The 14597-nt window shown below is 39.7% G+C and overlaps 1 protein-coding gene across 6 annotated transcripts in view; it reads right to left on the bottom strand.

Moving 5' to 3' along the window:
• VRK2 (VRK serine/threonine kinase 2) overlaps positions 1 to 14597 on the bottom strand; it is a 108713-nt gene that overhangs the window by 4398 nt on the left and 89718 nt on the right. For all 6 annotated transcript variants that reach the window (XM_061432438.1, XM_061432442.1, XM_061432440.1 and 3 more), the window contains exons 11-13: positions 12989 to 13155; positions 9384 to 9482; positions 2028 to 2189 (exon numbers count right to left, since the gene is read on the bottom strand). In XM_061432438.1, coding sequence (XP_061288422.1) covers positions 2028 to 2189; positions 9384 to 9482; positions 12989 to 13155 — 428 coding nt within the window. The remainder of the gene's footprint in view (positions 1 to 2027; positions 2190 to 9383; positions 9483 to 12988; positions 13156 to 14597) is intronic.

Here is a 14597-nt window from a genome sequence, read left to right as displayed (position 1 = left end):
AATCAATCCTGAATGTTCATTGGAAGGACTGATGCTGAAGCTGAAACTCCAGTACTTTGGCCACCTTATGCGAAGAGCTGACTCATTGGAAAAGTCCCTGATGCTGGGAAAGATCAGGAAGAGGGCGGGAGGAGAAGGGGGCCACAGAGGATGAGATGGTGAGATAGCATCACCGACTCAATTTCATGAATTTGAGCAAACTCCGGGAGATAGTGAAGGACAGAGGAGCCTTGGGTGCTGCAGTCCATGGGGTCAGAGTCTGATACTACTTAGCAACTGAACGACAACAAGAAGGGTCAGGGGAAGCCCAGGTGCCCACTGATAGGAGAACGTATATATGAATTATAGTGTAACTATACAGTGGAGTATTACTCAACACGAAAAAGAACAAATTACTGGTGGGTGCAATAATATGGAGAAATTTCAAGAAACCATGCTGAGTAAAAGAAGCTAGAAAAGAGGGCATACGACTACATGTTTGTGAGGGGCTTCCCTGGTTGCTCAGATGGTAAAGAATCTGCCTGCAATGCAGGAGACCCAGATTTAAACAAAACTAAATTTAGCAACAAAAATCAGAATATAAATTGCCCCTGAGGGAAGGGGACTGACTGACAAAAGGAACAAAGAACTTTCAGGAGTGATAAAATCTATACACACCTATCGCATTACCATCCCAATTAAAATAAATCCATTTCTTTTCTTGGAATGTGGGCATCAGTATTTTTATATCCCTCTCTACTACATACTCAGGTGATACCAGTGCCCATTAAGGGTTGAAAAACAGCATTCAAGAATCTCTAAACTTTGTCACTGAGTAATATTTGTCTGTAATTTTATAAATGGGAACTATAAAGCTATTAAATTTTATAAATGGGAACTTCTGTTCATTTGAAGTAGATTATCAATTTAAAAAGAAAACAGAAAACAAATGATGCTACCATTGTTTATAACAATAAATGTAAAAGACTCCTATTAGTACTAAAAAGCATCTCTCTCTCGATACACTTGTATGCTTGCTGGTTACATGAGAAATGCCTACCTAGTATGCTTCTGATTTGCTCACTTTAGCAATTAACATCCCAGTTGGCTGATTAACCAATTTGTTTTTCTTTCTTTGGGTGGGGAAGAAATAGAAGGAGGGGGCATTAAATTATTTTGTTTCATATTGTAAACTACCTCAAGTCATTTGGGGGAAATGATGTTATTTAAATAATAAAATGTTGGCTGTTCTGGGAAAAAATGTTTTGACTGCAGATATAAATACCTTGTATGCCTCTTGTCAAAAAGGGTTAAATTAGGAAAGATTTGCTGTTGCTTGAATGAGTCATCTGCTAGAGGTGAGTCACTAGCCAAAGAAATGATTGGATGATATAAAAAATATGTCATTTAAAAATACAACTGGACTTCTCTGGTGGTCCAGTGGTTAAGAATCTGCCTGCCAATGCAGGGGTTCAGTCTCTGGTCCAGTAAGATTCCACATGCCGTGAGGAAACTGAGCCGGTGTGCCCTAGAGCCTGTGAACCACAATGAGAAGCCACCACGATGAGAAGCCCACAGCTCATCAGGACTAGAGAGCAATCCCTACTCACTGCACTAGAAAAAGCTTGCACACAGCAAGGACGACCCAGTGCAGCCAAAAATAAGTAAAGAAAGAAGAGTAAATACAACCACGGTGACAGGGACACTCACACCTGCTGATGAGCTGGACATTGGAGGAGTCTATGTAAAAGTGTGGAATACGGTGAGTCCCTCAGGGATCACAGACAGCATAACAAACTCCAGTGCATTTCATTACATTCTCAGGCTGAAGAAAGAATCAGATCTGCAGGCAAAGGTGCTCACTGTCATTCTGTTCTGTGATAACTGGTGTTGGCTGCTTTGGTTTTATCTGCCGGATAGGATATTTTGTCCTTTCTTTTTTAGCGCAACTGTACAACCTTGGTCCTCAGGAGAAAATAAAAGGCTTTATTCCCAAAGGGCATATTCTAATGTAACCTTAAGGAAGACAACGAGAGAACACCTCTTACCTGCACTGTTTCACTGTTAGGCACTCCAGTCAGCTTCTCCTCCTCTTGCACTTTTCTCCGTGGTGTACGGGACTCAGCACTTCTGTCACTGTGGCCTTTTTTTCCTACTAACGTATTCTGCACCTGATAGGCTTGTTTTGCCGCAGCCTTTCGTGAATCAACCTGTTGACACACAAGAAGTAATGACATACACAGTGAAAACTTCTGACATTTGTAAAAGAAAACTGCATTCATGTCCAGATTCTTGAAAACTCTATACTTGCCAATCTTTGAAAAAAGGAAGAAATAAAGAGTAAACCAACAAATGGAAGTTACAGAAAAATACAGTAGTTGGCAAGATCCAGGCCTATTCTCAATAGGACAAGACCAATTAAAATTAGTGTCACTGTTGTGCACTCTTTAGAAATTATCTCTACAGATAACTTGCTTATTGAAAACGGCATTTTTTACAGAAAACTGTCACATTTTAAAACTGCACATGAATTCATTATTAACCTTTGCTGGGAGTGGATCCAGCACATCTTTTCAGTTTAAATTCTTATTAATTAGAATCTTAGTTTCCTATCATTGAAGTGAGCCTAATTAATGTGAACATATAAAACGAGCTTATGATATTGCTTACTTTTTTATACAGGTAATTTAACCTTTGAACAGATGAATAACAGTCCATGTCATCTAATTCTGTGTACCTGTATCAGAGGTTAAATTCTATAACAAGCTTGCTGTCTCTAAGGTTTCTTTTTCACACCATGCTGTTATCTGGGGGGATGACTGACTCTCAATAACCTTGAAGGAGACACGGAAATAGAAGGGCAGCTCCCACAATACAGTTGGAAGATTGAAAGCCACAGTGAAGATCCTTATGTGAAGTATTTGTTCAGCAGCTTCATGTTTACAGCAGCTGAAAGTGCCATCACCTTTGTTTCATGGGTTAAATAGGGGGCAGAAGATAGGAACAGTACAAGGGGAAATAATGGAGTAGCCAGTGCCAAACTAGAGAATGAATTACATTGGCTGGGCAAGCAGAGCCTTAATTTGTAGTCTCCCAATTTTTGGCTTCTGTTGCCAAATGTGTTCACTCTTTCCCTTTAAAATATGCTGGTGTTTTGTGGCTAGGTTTCAGCTGTCACAACACCATTCTTTATTCACCCCTCCTCCTGGATCCCAGGTTCTCAAAGGGTAGCAAAGCCACTGCTTCTCAGTAACCTGAAAATTGGAATTGCTGTCTGATCTCTCAGGGGTTCTTTATTTCTATCACTCAACTCTCTCCAACTCCTAGGAAAATTCATGTGTAACCACCTTCTGAGCCAGTTGTCCATTGAAGTCGTCTTGGTAATAAATGCCCATCATACCACGAGTGTGAAACAAAGGGTTTCCCAAGGCCGCTCTACACAGTTCTATCCTAATAAAATGCTGACATGCCAATCATCATGAAATGTGTTCTGTGACATAAAGGATTAGTTGAGATATTAATTGATGATTTTGGTGTCTCTTGTATGCTAGGCACTTTAGATATGACAGTTTGGGGCCCAGAAGCCTCTGATGCACAAACAAAATTTGTTCTAATATATTCAGTCCTCTGTGAGGCCTCCTGGAAGAGAGTGCCTTCCTGGATCTGCTGTCTGTTGGCTGGATGGGTAAGTTGTGCTGCCGTGAGCACTTCTAGCTGATAAAATGATATCCAGTTTATGGAAAACTTCTATTTCTAGGGAAACTTTCAGAGAAGAGAATGGCACCCCACTCCAGTACTCTTGCCTGGAAAATCCCATGGATGGAGGAGCCTGGTAGGCTGTAGTCCATGGGGTTGCTAAGAGTCGGACACGACTGGGCAACTTCCCTTTCACTTTTCACTTCCATGCATTGGAGAAGGAAATGGCAACCCACTCGTGTTCTTGCCTGGAGAATCCCAAGGACGGGCAAGCCTGGTAGGCTTCCGTCTATGGGGTCGCACAGAGTTGGACATGACTGAAGCGACTTAGCAGCAGCAGGGAAACTTTTAAAATCGAAAGAGCGAAGTGGGATCATGAAGTTTAATCCTTAACTGTGAACAGAGTAAAACTTATTCTCAAAGATATAAAACTAAGTATAGAAAACACTCTGGATATCTCACATAATCAAATAGAAGGACACTATCCAAATGTGTGTCACTTTCCAGAAAGTGGCTATTCAAATGAGGTAATTTTTATTTAATTTTCCATTGACCCTTCACATTATTTTACAAAATAAGGAATACTTTTATACTCCTAAAATTAAATAAGCAAAAATATGCTTATAATTAAGAATGTATATGCTACTTTTTCTCACACAGAAAATGAATATGAAGACAAGTTTAACAGGATTATTTTGGGATGTAAAGCTCAAGAAAGATCTGTAGACTTTTAAGGTCAATACAAAGACTACTACTACCCATAATAATTTATTCGCCCCTGCATTTGCTATGCAAACCTCAGATTTAGGGTGAAAGAAGGAACAAACTTTTTTTGCCTGAAATTTCGGATAGCTTGAATATTTTAAACTATGACCTATAGCTACTCCCTACCTCCATAAGCATTCTTACTGAATATGGTTTCCTTCAGTGAATTCTGGACATGACATCCCAATGGATGTCATAAATAGACTGAGGTGGCCCTGATCATAGATTCTTCTAATTCAACTCTAGTCTCTTCACAACTATCAGAGAGTATTTCAGATAGCCTACTGCCACCTTGATTGAGGCATATACCCCCAAAGATTTGCTTTTCAGGACAAAATATCAATATCTCCACCACCTTCACAAAAGTTTCAGTTCAGTTCAGTTCAGCCGCTCAGTCATGTCCGACTCTTTGCGATCCCATGAATCACAGCATGGGAATCAAAGCCAAGCATGCCAGGCCTCCCTGTCTATCACCAACTCCTGGACTTTACCCAAATTCATGTCCATCGAGTCAGTGATGCCATCCAGCCATCTCATCCTCTGTCGTCCCCTTCTCCTCCTGCCCCCAATCCCTCCCAGCATCAGGGTCTTTTCCAAGGAGTCAACTCTTCGCATGAGGTGGCCAAAGTACTGGAGTTTCAGCTTTAGCATCAGTCCTTCCAATGAACACCCAGGACTGATCTCCATTAGAATGGACTGGTTGGATCTCCTTGCAGTCCAAGGGACTTTCAAGAGTCTTCTCCAACACCACAGTTCAAAAGCATCAATTCTTCGGCGCTCACCTTTCTTCACAGTCCAACTCTCACATCCATACATGACCACTGGGAAAACCATAGCCTTTACTAGATGGACCTTTGTTGGCAAAGTAATGTCTCTGCTTTTGAATATGCCATCTAGGTTGGTCAAAACTTTCCTTCCAAGGAATAAGCATCTTTTAATTTCATGACTGAAATCACCATCTGCAATGATTTTGGAGCCCAAAAAAATAAAGTCTGACACTGTTTCCACTGATTCCCCATCTATTTGACATGAAGTTATGGGACCAGATGCCATGATCTTAGTTTTCTGAATGTTGACCTTTAGGCCAACTTTTTCACTCTCTTCTTTCACTTTCATCAAGAGGGTCTTTAGTTCCTCTTCACTTTCTGCCATAAGGGTGGTGTCATCTGCATATCTGAGGTTATTGATATTTCTCCCGGCAATCTTGATTCCAGCTTGTGCTTCTTCCAGCCCAGCATTTCTCATGATGTACTCAGCACATAAGTTAAATAAGCAGGGTGACAATATACAGCCTTGACATACTCCTTTTCCTATTTGGAACCAGTCTATTGTTCCATGTCCAGTTCTAACTGTTGATTCCTGACCTGCATATAGGTTTCTCAAGAGGCAGGTCAGGTGGTCTGGTATTCCCATCTCTTTCACAATTTTCCACAGTTTATTGTGATCCACAGAGTCAAAGGCTTTGGCGTAGTCAATAAAGCAGAAATAGATGTTTTTCTGGAACTCTCTTGCTTTTTCCATGATCCAGCAGATGTTAACAATTTGATCTCTGGTTACTCTGCCATTTCTAAAACCAGCTTGAACATCTGGAAGTTCACGGTTCATGTATTGCTGAAGCCTGGCTTGGAGAATTTTGAGCATTACTTTACTAGCGTGTGAGATGAGTGCAATTGTGTGGTAGTTTGAGCATTCTTTGGCATTGTCTTTCTTTGGGATCGGAATGAAAACTGACCTTTTCCAGTCCTGTGGCCGCTGCTGAGTTTTCCAAATTTGCTGGCATATTGAGTGCAGCACTTTCACAGCATCATTTTTCAGGATTTGAAATAGCTCAACTGGAATTCCATCACCTCCACTAGCTTTGTTCGTAGTGATGCTTTCTAAGGCCCACTTGACTTCACATCCCAGGATGTCTGGCTTTAGGTGAGTGATCACACCATTGTGATTATCTGGGTCGTGAAGATATTTTTTGTACAGTTCTTCTGTGTATTCTTGCCACCTCTTCTTAATATCTTCTACTTCTGTTAGGTCCATACCATTTCTGTCCTTTATCGAGCCCATCTTTGCATGAAATGTCCCCTTGGTGTCTCTAATTTTCTTGCAGAGATCTCTAGTCTTTCCCATTCTGTTGTTTTCCTCTATTTCTTTGCATTGATCACTGAGGAAGGTTTTCTCCTTGCTATTCTTTGGAACTCTGCATTCAGGTGCTTATATCTTTCCTTTTCTCCTTTGCTTTTTGCTTCTCTTCTTTTCACAGCTATTTGTAAGGCCTCCTCAGACAGCCATTTTGCTTTTTTTCATCTCCTTTTCTTGGGGAAGGTCTTGATCCCTGTCTCCTGTATAATGTCAAGAACCTCTGTCCATAGTTCATCATGCACTCTGTCTATCATATCTAGTCCCTTATATCTATTTCTCACTTCCACTGTATAATCATAAGGGATTTGATTTAGGTCATACCTGAATGGTCTAGTGGTTTTCCATACTTTCTTCAACTTAAGTCTAAATTTGGCAATAAGGAGTTCATGATCTGAACCACAGTCAGCTCCCGGTCTTGTTTTTGCTGACTGTATAGAGCTTCTCCATCTTTGGCTGCAAAGAATATAATCAAGCTGATTTCGGTGTTGACCATCTGGTGATGGCCATGTGTAGAGTCTTCTCCTGTGTTGTTGGAAGAGGGTGTTTGCTATGACCAGTGCATTCTCTTGGCAAAACTCTATTAGCCTTTTAGCCTTTGCCTTGCTTCATTCTGTACTTCAAGGCCAAATTTGCCTGTTAGTCAAGGTGTTTCTTGACTTCCTACTTTTGCATTCCAGTCCCCTATAATGAAAAGGACATCTTTTTTGGGTGTCAGTTCTAAAAAGTCTTGTAGGTCTTCATAGAACCGTTCAACTTCAGCTTCTTCAGCGTTACTGGTTGGGGCATAGGCTTGATTACCGTGATATTGAATGGTTTACTTTGGAAACGAACAGAGATCATTCTGTCATTTTTGAGATTGCATCCAAATACTGCATTTTGGACTCTTTTGTTGATCATGATGTGCTGGGAGCCAGTGTGAGGAACTCCGCCTGTGGCAAAGGTCATGAGGAAGGAGGCTCAGCATACGCAAAGGTGGGATCGAGCCTCAGGAGTCCCCCTGGAAATTCTCAAGCACCTACCCCCAAAATCAGAGTCTGCCTACTTTACTGCTTTGTGCTCTCACCTACACCTCTGACTTTATGGGGGGCTGTCCCCCACCACCTCTATCCGAAAAAGAGTTAACTTACAGCTCCAGTTAATAAAGTTCCTGGGCGTGACAAGAGTGTTTCAACCTACAAACTCTTTGGAAGTCCTCTAGCCTGCCTGAATAGGTTCTTCCGGCCACATGTAATTGTTCAGAGCCTCCCAACTGTGAGAGGCATGAGATGTTCTAAACTGTCTAAATACAGATTCCTTTGAGCAGTTAAAAGATTGATTAGAAATTGTATTGGTGAAGGGTTTTTCACTTGTTGGGCCAATGTTTGCTGCTAAGTTTCCATATCCCTTACTTACTGTGTCCCTGGCAGTGTATTGATTAATATAATTGGTGTATAGGAATGTAAGTAGTAGCTTTAATGTTTGTAACCTTGGACCCCTGAGTTAATTCTTTTCTTGTTATAGCCCACCACACCTTTGCCCTATAGGAATGCAACTTTATCTAATGCTTTCAGAGGGTGGCGCCTGATTTTAGAATAATCACCTTTAGAGAAAAATAAGTTTTCTGAAAAAAGGATCTTAAAATGTTGACAGGCCTCCGGGCCAGAAGATGATGTAAATCACCTAAACTTTTGCATATGATAAGTTTGCAGGAAGAAAGCCTGGCTTACTGCATGACTCTACCCCTTCCCCCATTATCCTCTATGCATAACTTAAGGTATAAAAACTACTTTGGAAAATAAAGTAAAGGCCTTGTTCACCAAAACTTAGTCTCCCATGTCGTTCTTTCTCTCACCTTCCGGCTGAATTCCCATCTTGAGCGTGGAGGCTCGTCAAGCCTACTAATTATGCCTGGGCTTCTAAGATCTGACCGGGGAGGCCTTAGTGTCTCCTCTCCTTCGGGAGAATGGGAGGACGCCTGTGGCCTAGGTAGGTGATGCAAATTCCTTATTTTGGAATTTTATTAGCTTTCCACGTAAACCAAGTTATTCAGCCTTTTTTCTCCACTGAATTTTCTCACTGAGCTATCCTTATTTAACCACTCTTTATATCTTTAATTCTATTGTATCCTGATCGCTGAAGCCGTCTCCCCTTCGAATTCCCTGGATCAAAACCGGGGCTGGACCCCGGCAATGATGGCTACTCCATTTCTTCTACGGGATTCCTGCCCATAGTAGTAGATATAATGGTCATCTGAGTTAAATTCACCCATTCCAGTCCATTTTAGTTCTCTGATTCCTAAAATGTCAATGTTCACTCTTGCCATCTCTTGTTTCACTTCCAATTTGCCTTGATTCATGGACCTAACATTCCAGGTTCCTATGCAATATTGCTCTTTACAGCATCGGACCTTGCTTCTATCACCAGTCACATCCACAGCTGGGTATTCTTTTTGCTTTGGCTCCATCCCTTCATTCTTTCTGGAGTTATTTCTCCACTGATCTCCAGTAGCATATTGGGCACCTACTGACCTGGGGAGTTCCTCTTTCAGTATCCTGTCATTTTGCCTTTTCATACTGTTCATGGGGTTCTCAAGGCAAGAATAATGAAGTGGTTTGCCATTCCCTTCTCCAGTGGACCACATTTTGTCAGACCTCTCCACCATGACCCGTCTGTCTTGGGTGGCCCCACACGGCATGGCTTAGTTTCATTGAGTTAGACAAGGCTGTGGTCTGTGTGATCAGATTGGCTAGTTTTCTGTGAGTATGGTTTCAGTGTGTCTGCCCTCTGATGCCCTCTTGCAATACCTACCATCTTACTTGGGTTTCTCTTACCTTGGATGTGGGGTATCTCTTCAAGGCTGCTCCAGCAAAGCGCAGCCGCTGCTCCTTACCTTGGACCAGGGGTATCTCTTCAGGGTCGCCCCTCCTGACCTAAGTAAACAAACGTTTACTTCCAGTTATTTCCATTAATAGTATTTGAGGATTTCAAGAAGGCAGCTCAGTTTACCGCAAACAGTTTATGATGCCTAATATTGGTAAAATCCTTCCCTTCTTTTTTTTTTTTTTCAAAAAGATGCTATAAGTTTCTAAGATTCTTATGGTGATATGCTATCTTCCAATGCCTAAACAAAACATTTTTGTTATAGCTACTAAATTTAAAGGTACAACTGTGACCTCCCTGATCATCCAGTGGTTAAGAGTTCCCCCTTCCAATGCAGGGAATGTGGGTCTGAACCTTGGTCAGAGAACTAAGATCCCACATGCCTTCAGGGGAACTAAGCCTGCACGCTGCAACTACTGAGCCTGTGCACCTCGCTAGAGAGCCTGCGTGCCGTGGAGCCCACAGACCCTGGAGCCCACACAACACAACTTGAGAGAAACCCTGCAGCCCTACTGAAGAGCCCGCAAAGATTCCTCATGCCACAAATAAGAACTGATATTGCCAAAAATAAATATTTAAAAAATAAAAAAAAGGCGCAAAGCAAGCTGAGGGAAATAACATTTAAAAATTAAATATTCATAACTTTCGTTTGAAGACTGAATTAGAAACATTTTATTTATCTAATTATATATGTTTCCTTGTCTACTGACTTCTTTTTTTCAAGAATCTTTGTCCAAAAAGCACAAATCTGGAGTTCATTATTTATTCTGTTAAACAATTAGGTCCACGAATAGAGAAACAAGAAATGTTATTAGCTGCTAACAAGGGAATTCTGTCTAAAAAGAGAGAAATTTTGGGCCATGTGATTGATATTCATTCTGGACTTAAAAATGATTTTTGTTACGGAAGCAATGAACTCTGGAAACTATCCTGTTCTTGATCATTCAGGAGAACTGAGTTCAGGACAGTTTATATTATCATACTATGTTTTTGATCATCTTCAAGTCTGGGTTTTGCAGCATTTCAAAATCTGTAAACTTAATTTAAAAATAAAAAGATACTTAAGGTGTGGTCACATATGGTGAATCTATATACTATAATTATTAAATATATTCAGTTCAGTTCAGTCACTCAGTCGTGTCCGACTCTTTGTGACCCCATGAACCACAGCACGCCAGGCCTCCCTGTCCATCGCCAACTCCTGGAGTCCACCCAAACCCCTATCGATGGAGTCAATGATGCCATCCAACTATCTCATCCTCTGTCGTCCCCTTCTCCTCCTGCCCTCAATCTTTCCCAGCATCAGGGTCTTTTCAAATGAGTCAGCTCTTCACATCAGGTGCCCAAAGTATTGGACTTTCAGCTCTAACATCAGTCCCTCCAATCAACACCCAGGCCTGACCTGCTTTAGGATGGACTGGCTGGATCTTCTTACAGTCCAAGGAACTCTCAAGAGTCTTCTCCAAAACCACAGTTCAAAAGCATCAATTCTTTGGCACTCAGCTTTCTTTATAGTTCAACTCTCACAACCATACATGACCACTGGAAAAACCATAGCCTTGACTAGATGGACCTTTGTGGACAAAGTAATGTCTTTGCTTTTTAATATGCTGTCTAGGTTGGTCATATCTTTCCTTCCAAGGAGTAAGTGTCTTTTAATTTCATGGCTGCAATCACTATCTGCAGTGATTTTGGAGCTCAGAAAAATAAAGTCAGCCACTGTTTCCACTATTCTCAAAATACTAGAGAAATAAAGTCAATGTTCAATAAATATTGATCTGCTATGAAGTATATCCTGATTCATCTCAATTTCTATATACTGAGGCTGCTCCAACAGAAATTAACTAAAGTCTTAAGAATGCATATTATTCTTAATGTTTTCTTTTTACTCATAATCAAAATGCTCTAATAAAAAGGGAAATACAATATTTTTGGTTGAGGCTCATTGGAAAAAAATGTTTTATGTTCTGTCTCTGCATATACAAAATGGTTTCACAGCAAACCACTGAATTTGATGAAACTGAAAATTCTGGTGGATAATAATTAGAATTTTATATCAGAGGATATAGCTATCAGTTTTTTAAATGGCTTCTTTTATATTTCCATTAAGTTTATGAAACTGAAAAACTACAAAAAAGGAAAAAATCTACTTAAATTAGTGTAGATTAAGTGGTGACCATTATTGCAAGGGAAATACTATGTCAAGGAAATGGCTCTTTGTTTTGTTGCAAAAGTGATAAAAACACAAAAGTCAATAAAACTGTTAAAATAGTCTCAGTAATTACCAAGATCAAAATCCAGTGGCTTTTTATTAAACATGAACTTTTGTTCTGCCTTCTGCAATACGTAAATAGTGCTGACAATTGGTTTGTGAGGCACTTGCTACAATAAAATGTAATTGTATCATGAGAGAAAGGTGACAATCAGGAGATCATGAAAAAATTACATATTCTCACTGGTAGTTAATTAGCCATGCAAAACCTCCTCAAACAGATATTCTCTTCTATTAGGAATGATTACTATGCAGGCCTACAGATGTCAATACCACAGTCATTCAAATACTTCTTTCCCTACTAATTGAAGGTTGTAAAGCTCTGGTGCCAAGGTTTTGCTTCCAAAGAGCTAATTTATGACTAGAAGGATATTTTATGTCTTCAGTTGCAGCAGCTACAAAATTCAGCAAATCAGAACCATCTGTGCACTGATACTTGACTCACCATTCATCGAGCAGCCTATCAGTCACATTAGTTTGCATCTTGCATTCTTGGCTTGTGAACACTTATGATGATCCAAAGTTCAGAAGAAATATTAAAAATGAATGGCATCCTGACCCTACCCCAATGTACATGCATCAGGAAACAAAGCCCTCCCCATTTTTTTTGCACATGAGCAGTGTCACGGCAGGGCTGAACATCTAGCTGCCTGTCCAGTAATGTTGATAGCAGCCTCAGGTTTCCCTCATCCTCTTAAAAATGTTTCAAGTTTTAATTCTTTTCTGTTCTTTCCAGTTCTAATTCTTTTTTTAATTTTTAGTGCTGCTGTGAGGGAGTCAGTTGGAAGATAAAGTGGAAGGCAAAACTTTAAAAAATAACTTATTTCAAAAATTGTTTTTACACATTGAAATATCAACACATACAAATAACCTGGTAAAATCTAAGAATATTATTATTACCACCAAATTATGGCCGAACAAGTAAGCAAAAGCAGAGGGATGACTAAAGAAAATCTGAAGGAAAACAGAAAAAAAAAATATTTTTCATGAATAAAGTTGGATTAGCCTTTAATATCTTACTCTAGTCCTATCTCTATGATATTAGTGACTGCTTTATTTATTTAATAATATACAACGGGGCACACAGGTTCTACTATTTTTCTCTAAAAGACAAGTCAAAGGGACCTTCAACAAAATTTCTTGGAGCTCAGTTAGGGGATACAGGAATTAGAAATTATAAGTAAGAAACAGGACTGTCAGACTCATTCTGACACCTAAAATAACTTCATTTGGTAGATAAGCTTCAGAGAAGGTCATCATTGGATTGCAGGAACTGTTACTTACCTTTTGATTGTCTGGAGCATGCGTATTTAAGCTGTCTCCTTTAGTGTAAAACTCCAGTGGTCCTAAAGGTATTCCACTTGGGTTCAGAATTTTCTTGAGCATTTGATAGTCTGGCTTTTCATCATATGCTAAATTATGAGCACATACCAAATACTGGGCTATTTCACCTGTGAAGTGTTAAGTTTTTTAAATATGTCATTCATAATAGGCAAAAGTTGTCAAGACTTCAGTATTCTCAAAATCTCGGTTGTTTCTCTCTTACACCAGAACGTGCATGTGCACACATACATCCTCTGTGAAGAATCTAAGAGTGAACAACTCAATGTAAAGTACTTTTAAATGATACCCAAACTTGACTGACATAAACTGACCTACAAATTTGACAGGATGGAGAAACAGGTGGGCTTTTATTTACATGTCTTTGTTGATAAAGTTTGTAATTCACTCATCAAAGGAAGCCATTGAAAAACTATAGTTAGTGATTTGAATTTATGGGGTGCAACTACTAAGAATTACATGAATAATAGACTAGTCATGCTTCACACTTTTTTCCTAACATTTTCAAAATTCAGTTAAAAATAAGTTTTTTTTTGAAGTTTTAAAAATTCAGTTAGGAATACTTACTATCGACCTCCTTAAAGGAAAAAAAAAAAAAAATCACTGAAAATTTTAATTAAGGCTTTGATTTTGAGAATACAAAAGTACATTTAGAAATGACCTTGAATTCTATGGTTTTAGCCATGACTGACTTTAGGATTTGCCGATATCAGGTCTCCCATACCAATCTAGACCAGTGCAATCACAGCATAATCTTTCTGATATAGAGCACAAGGATGAGAAGTTGCCATCTTTTATTTCTTCTCTTCCCCAGAACAGTGTAGTAATCTCCCCACGAGAAAAAAAGCTGCCAACTACAAACTTTTAAATACATTCAGCACGAACAGAATCCGTAACCAAAATGACGAATACAACCACTGTAAAACAAACGTAGTTTGCATTTTTGCTTCAGGTGGAGGTTCAGTCTGAGATACAAGTAAGTGATAATACCATACACTATCTAAAAACTGGCATGTTTTCATTTGTTCAAAGATGTTTACACTCCATAAACTAGTTTTTACAAGGCTTTCCTCTTCAAAAACTTATTACTAACCCAGACACAAGGAGCTCTTACTTTCTCACTAAGTTGTTTATATCCTATGGTGGGGAAGTTGGGGAAGCTTTGTGAGTTGGAAGAAGTAACTGCCTAAAATTTTGCTCCCCTCCAGGTCTACCTCCTTTCAAGCAGGGAACTGCAGAGGCACTGGGTATCACTCCCGACAGGGAAAAATTCGAAAAGAACAGTCATCATCTCTCCCCGCAAGGAATGTCAGAGAGTGACCATTTTACACCGTATTGTCCACAACTATTTTCTAGGAGCAGAAGGCTACTATGGATAAACTGAAAACTCTTGTCTCCAGAGTTTGTTTTTTTGGCATTTTGGAAACTGTGGCAATTCTGCAACCTCCTTTTTTCCTCTTGAATGTATAAGATGTCAAAATTCTGTTACCTACCATTTGCTCAACCAGGATCTATAACTAGCAAGTGCTACAGCTTCATCAAAGTTATATCT

The sequence above is a fragment of the Bos javanicus genome, chromosome 11 (assembly GCF_032452875.1).
Source record: "Bos javanicus breed banteng chromosome 11, ARS-OSU_banteng_1.0, whole genome shotgun sequence".
NCBI lineage: Eukaryota > Metazoa > Chordata > Mammalia > Artiodactyla > Bovidae > Bos > Bos javanicus.
The sequence above is the reverse complement of the archived record's forward strand: the minus strand, read 5'-3'. Positions and strand labels throughout refer to the sequence as shown.